We start from the raw sequence: 6,128 nt of genomic DNA on the forward strand, positions 1-6,128 counted from the left end.
TGATAAGTGACTACTCCATCCGTTCCAAAATAGATGACTCAACTTTATACTAACTTTAGTAGTTTCCTGCCGAAATCCAGCAATTTCATTTTGCGCCAAAGTTTGGCTCATCCAGGTTACTCCTGCCATGTTTTCAGCCGGGTGCAGTCTTTCTACCACTTGCTCGGCTCGCTAGTCCTCTACATGGCTAGCTGCGTGAATTGACTAGCAACATGCCTAAAGCTTAACCAAACATTCCAGTCCTTAGGTCAGTCGAGATCGTGAGTACATCTGCACTGCACACGGTCATGTGCAGACGATGATGCCTCAGCCCGCTGAACTTCCGGATCTGGCTAGCAAGTTACAAGTCAATCCATGAGCCAATTTGCATGGCAAGCTAGCTTAGCTAGGAAAAAGGCTTCATGTGCAGCCATGGCACGGGGTCTCATACTCACATGCCCAAGGTATTACCAGCAACGCATCTCGTCTCACATTCCAAATATCGTTCGCATTAAGGTCAGGGTTTCAGGGCACCATTACTAGAGGGAAAATGCACGTGGGTATGAGTAAAATTAAATCACCGTGCCCCGTCTTTTGGCAACAAAAGAAGCACCTGTGTCTAAAACTCATCAATTACTCAACCCATGATCATCAAAAGAAAGAGTTCATGCTAGCAAAAGCTTGCGCAACTGAGATAAGGCATTTGGAGCATGTGTGCACCACACTAGAATTTAAGAGTACGCTCATGCGACGACAGCCAAGAGATCCGACTCTCGGCAGAAGCAGTGCTTCTCTTCTGTTCCCAGGTCCACCTGTAGGAATGCATCAACACAATGAACAGTCACATAACAATGAACCAGGAGGCATGGCCACCATGACAAACCCACAAAAAACATTCAGTTACTCGGGAGACACTAGCTTACCTCATAAGCGTTTATGTCCGAGAAGAGAACCTGCAACAATCACAAGCAGAACATGGTCAGAAAATCCCAGGTGCTACTCCCTCCGTCCGAAAAAACTTGTCATCAAAATGGACAAAAAGGAATGTATCTAGAACTAAAATACATCTAGATACATCCTCTTTTATTCATTTTGATGACAAGTATTTCCGGACGGAGTACATACATACTTATATTAGTATAAAAGAGTATATACATGAAACACCTATGTTAGCCATCGAAGCTGATAGAAGAAAACTGTAAGTAACGCGTGGCAAGTGTGAGAGCAGGAAGCATTGCAGATACATAATAAACTAACAGACAGAAAATTGAACAAGCAAGCAGAGGTGTTATCAGATATATGCAGGATACTGTTTTCACATCATCTCAGAGGAGGATAAAAGCAGCAAAAAAGAACAACATGCACTGCGGTATTTCTCCAAAACCGGAGTTAGTTTAACATGATATTGATCAGAAAACATAAACACATCTGGCATTCAAAGCATCCCTGTTCAATACACACAAAAAAAATATGCATGTCAGTTTCTTTCCTAGAAGGCTCAACACACCTTGCCCTATAATATAGGCAAACCTTGCATGTGCTAGTTGCGTAACTAAAGAAAGATATGCATACACCACCAGGTCAATAAAAGGAAAGCTAATTTCTCATGTAGGAAACTTTGAGGAGGCCTCACTGATCATGGAGGTCATTTTCAGCTAATTTGAGGTGACTATTTTGCACGGTATATGGTGTTGAACATAAAAATATAGTGTGATTGCTTGGTGGTTGCGCCTTGCAGGTTAGCATGAGAGTGTTTTTTCAGACAACAAGCCTTGTTTATATTTCAACCTGGTTATGCTACTCCAGCAATGGACGCTAGCTCACTTTTGGCCACTAAAGGGCATTATCTAGACATGGAGCGCAATTTCTTATAGATGAAGTGTGTCACATCTATAACTTGTGTTGCAAATACAGGCAAAAGCAAGCAACCCAGACTGAAAATAATCACTATTCTTTTTATGCAACACTAACATCCCAACTCGCAATTTTCATTAACATACTTTCGGAATCCAACAAAGGAGCACTGCAGGAAGATTATAAGGACAGACCCAGTGCATAGAAGCTCCCACACAAGGTGGGGTCTGGGGAGGGATTATAGGAACCTAGTCTTACCCCTGCAAAGTGCAATGCAGAGAGGCTGGTTCGAACCCAGGACCTCTTGGCACAAGTGGGGAGGACTTCACCACTGCAGGAAGATTATATAGATGCAATATTAACAGCACAAGGAACAAGGTGCAAGCATACACTTGCTTCACGTGCAAGCATTCGGTGCTCCTTTGTCTGTGAAAAGCTTGGGCAGGCATTAAAAGGAGGCCCTTGAAAAAATAAGAAATAAGCTGCTCACCTTCTTTCCAGCTTCAACTTCACTAACATCAACACCGACCGATAAAATCTGGCTCAACAGAGAAAGATTGTGAGTGTAGGCTGATAAAGTTACTACAGCAGAAGCTTATAGTGACTTGTATGTTACCTCGCCCATCAAATATCTCTCGAATTTAACAGCAGATTTCGGTAGCAGGACTCCCCCAGCAGATTTCTGCAGTTCAAACAGTTCCCTTAAAACAATCAGCCAGACGTGGAAAAAAATTCTGCTATAAACTTTACTCGTAACATAAAATACAAAGCACGTAAAATCATCAGAGTATGCAGTGATATAGCCTAGGCAAAGAAAATATTGCTTCTAGACAAGTAGACAAACAGCGATACTGATTTAGTGCTACTCTCCAAGAAATGGAATTTTCCAGCCTACTGGATCCACAGCATGTCCAACTATTTACACGTATGTGTAAGCATTACGAAACACCCGATTATTATTTCTTACTATCCCAAGGGTATAGGGCTCGATGGTCGTATCAGTTCATCAACGAATTTTATCACATGTGGAATTAAATGCAGCAAACTATTTCCTGACATATTTTAGATTCTCACTCCAAACGTGCACCTTCATAGCACCATAAGGTTATGTATTTTTTTTTCTATATAAGCTCCGTTCATATACGATCCAAGTTCCAGCTTAACTGAATTGAAACAAGTTCAGAGGTGGGGAAACACTACAAATTGTGAAGGATATTAGCTGGAGTCCAAATTTAGCGTTTCAGTATCTCAAAACATGACCACTTATGACAGCTTTCTTACAATTTCGGTGCCATTTGTTCACCCGTGTGCGGCGCTATAGTTGGAAGGATTCATCCGACTAGAAATCTACAGGCACTGCAGGTGGGAAATACACACCACCAGCCAGCAAGCAAGCAATGGGAACAAATAAATAAACAAAAGTAAATTCGGCAAACCAAAAGACACTGGTTCGCAGCGGAGGGACCTCTGGGATAGTCTCAAGACGGACGAGCACCCGGTCGGACTGCGGTTCCACCTGACAAAACGGAGAGCAGGAGAATCAGCAGAGCGTCAGACCTCTGAACCACAGATCCTATCAAGTAGGGAAATAATTAGTTGAGCAGACGCGACTCCACGGCGGCGCGGCGGCGGTCACCTTGGAAGGGTCGCACTTGATGGCGGCGCGCATGCGCACGGAGGATGCGGCGCGGCGGCCGGGGGCGACGGCGGCGACCGGCCTGCGGCTGGTGCTTCCGGTGGCGCCGTGGATGAGGAAGGGCGAGGCGGCGGCGGCGAGGAGGGAGGGGGCCATTGGGAGGTGGATGCGCCCGGAAGGTTCTAGGGAAAGAGGAGGGTTTTGCTCGGTTGCTTCGCTCAGCGGGGAGATGGGGGAGGCTCGTCTTATCTGCTTTCCTTTCGCAGGAGGAAGACGGCAACGGATGGGTTGTTTCTTCTCGATGGTTCCGCCAACGTTTAACGGGCCGTCGTGTTAAGTATGGTTAGTATAAGATTCATGGCCCGGTGGCAGCAGTTCTTCCTTCAGAAAATTTCGGAAAGCTCCCCTCCTAATGCTGGTTCCTATTCGGCGCCTTTAGCGCCCGTTACAGGCGTTTTCGCTAACGGGCGCATACCCCCCTTCGCGCTGGGCTGGCCCATCTGCTCTTTTCTCTCTTCTATTTTTCGCACAAAAAAAGAGGCTACGGTGAGACTCGAACACAGGACCTGCCGCCTAAAATTAGTTCGCACTTAACATCCCGCCACCGATTCACAGGTGACTACTGACATCTCTTCCTTCTATTATTCCCTACATTTCTTTTTTCTTTTCTTCTTTAATCTTCTTCCTGGTTCGATGTTTTTCTGAAAAATTCGTGACTATTTCTTAAAGCTCGATGAACTTCTTATAAAATTCGATGATCCTTTTTCAAAATTGATGAATTTTTCTTCAATTCCATGAACATTTCTTTGAGTTTGATGAACTTTTCTTCAAATTTGATGAACTTTTCTGGAAACTTGATATTAACTTTTTTCAAAATTGATGAACTTTTCTTCAAATTCGATGTACTTTTTTCAAGTTTGATGAACTTTTCTTCAAATTTGATGAGCTTTTTTGAAAACTTGATATGAACTTTTTTCAAAATGGATGAACTTTTCTTCAAATTTTATGAACTTTTTTCAAACCCGGTGAACTTTTTTTAAGATCGATGAACATTTCTTCAAATTTGATGAACTTTTTTTCAAAATTGATGAACTTTTTTCAAACTTGATGAACTTTTTTATAAATTGATGAGCTTTTCTTCAAATTCGATGAACTTTTTTCAAAACGTTGAACTCTTTTCAATATCGATGAATCTTTTTTTAAAGTATGTGAATTGTTCTTAAAAAATGATGAACGTTTTTAAATTCACGATTTTTTTCTAAATAATTCAAACTTTAAGTGATCTAAAGGTTGGTGCTTTATATCAATTCAGAACGTGCAGTTGGTCTAGTGGTTACCGAACCTGGCACGTAGACTGAGTGACCCGAGTTCGAATCCTGTGTTAGGCATGTTTTCTCCTGGTTTATTTTTTTACTACAGCTTCGCTGCACAGTACGTTCACGGGCCGGCCCAACAGGGCGCTGCATGGGCTCCAGGGACCTGTTCGAGCGCATAAGGCGCCGAACAGGAGCTCTCCCTCCTAATTGCGCGAATGGTAATGTCCCGCTTATAGCAAGACTAGCATCTGTATCGCGTGAAGCTTTCCTGCAGCGCGTATGGGCCGGCCTAATGGCGTGTTACCTTGTTCGTTCGGTCGCCGGTCTGTTTGTTGATGTGTTTGTTCGGGTTTTTTTGTTTCTTTTTGCCTTTTTGTTTAGTTTTCTTATTTCTTCTATGTTGTTCTGGTTTCTTTGTGTCGTCGTTATACTTTGGTTTTTTTTTTTCATTTTATTCTATTTCTTTATGTTTCTTTCATGATTTTCCTTGTTTTTCTTTTATTTCTTATTTTTCTTTGAGTTTTTGTTCCATTCGTGGTTTGCAACTGTCTTCTTTTGTTTTTTTCTTTGTCGGCATTAACTGTTTTTCATTCCTTTGCAGTTCTCTTTTGGTTTCCTTTTTTATTTTCTTTTATTCTTTGGTTTCCTTTCTCTTTTTGGTTTTCATTGGGTTTTTTCTTTTTAATTGCTTCTTTTTATTTTCATTCTACATTTCTCATATATGTCAAGAGCATTTTTTAATACATGTTTAACATTGTTCAAATACAGGTTCAATATTTTCTAAATACATGGTCAACATTGTTTCTATTTATATTCTTTTAAAATCAAATATGAGATTAACAGTTTTTGAATACAGGTAAAAAAAACAATACACATTTTAACATTTTAAATGCTTGTTTTAAAAGTTTCAAATACAACATTAACATTTTTAAATACATGGACAACATTTAACATTTTTAAATGCTTGATTAACAGTTTTTCAAATCCAAGATGGTTCTTTTAATACCTGGTGAAAAAAGCTTCTATACAAATTTAATATTTTTTAAATGCATGGTTAACGATTTTGAAATACCAATTAACATTTTTTAATACATGATCAATATTTTTTCTATACAAAATTTTAACATTTTTCAAATGCATGATTAAAAAAAGTTGAATGCAAGATAAACATTTTATTGAGTACATGGAAAAAAATTCTATATGCATTTTACATTTTTTAAATGCTTTATTAATATTTTTGAAATACTTGTTTAATATGTTTTTTCATATGCTTGACTATCATTTTTTACATGATCAAATTTTCACATACACATTTTATTTTTTGTATACATGAGAAACATTTT

At 40.0% G+C, this 6,128-nt stretch overlaps 1 protein-coding gene across 1 annotated transcript; it reads right to left on the reverse strand.

The window, feature by feature from the left end:
* Positions 1-519: 519 nt before the first annotated feature.
* On the reverse strand, positions 520-3,776 carry LOC123128127 (10 kDa chaperonin 1, chloroplastic). The gene is made up of 6 exons (XM_044548062.1): positions 3,470-3,776; positions 3,299-3,349; positions 2,450-2,515; positions 2,324-2,371; positions 903-932; positions 520-791 (listed from the first exon to the last, which is right to left on the reverse strand). The coding sequence occupies exons 1-6, from the start codon at positions 3,623-3,625 to the stop codon at positions 723-725; spliced, it is 420 nt and encodes a 139-aa protein (XP_044403997.1). The 5' UTR covers positions 3,626-3,776; the 3' UTR covers positions 520-722.
* Between the last annotated feature and the right edge of the window lie 2,352 nt (positions 3,777-6,128).

The sequence above is a fragment of the Triticum aestivum genome, chromosome 1B, assembly GCF_018294505.1.
Source record: "Triticum aestivum cultivar Chinese Spring chromosome 1B, IWGSC CS RefSeq v2.1, whole genome shotgun sequence".
In the NCBI taxonomy this organism is placed as follows: Eukaryota; Viridiplantae; Streptophyta; class Magnoliopsida; order Poales; family Poaceae; genus Triticum; species Triticum aestivum.

What these genes read in the sequence shown, in the direction of transcription:
- LOC123128127 (XM_044548062.1), bottom strand. Translation starts at nt 3,625, where the DNA reads ATGGCCCCCTCCCTCCTCGCCGCCGCCGCCTCGCCCTTCCTCATCCAC. An exon ending in GTCTTGAGACTATCCCAGAG is followed by an intron (nt 2,516 to 3,298) that starts GTCCCTCCGCTG and finishes TTTGAACTGCAG; the next exon opens with AAATCTGCTGGGGGAGTCCT. An exon ending in CGGACATAAACGCTTATGAG is followed by an intron (nt 792 to 902) that starts GTAAGCTAGTGT and finishes GCATTCCTACAG; the next exon opens with GTGGACCTGGGAACAGAAGA.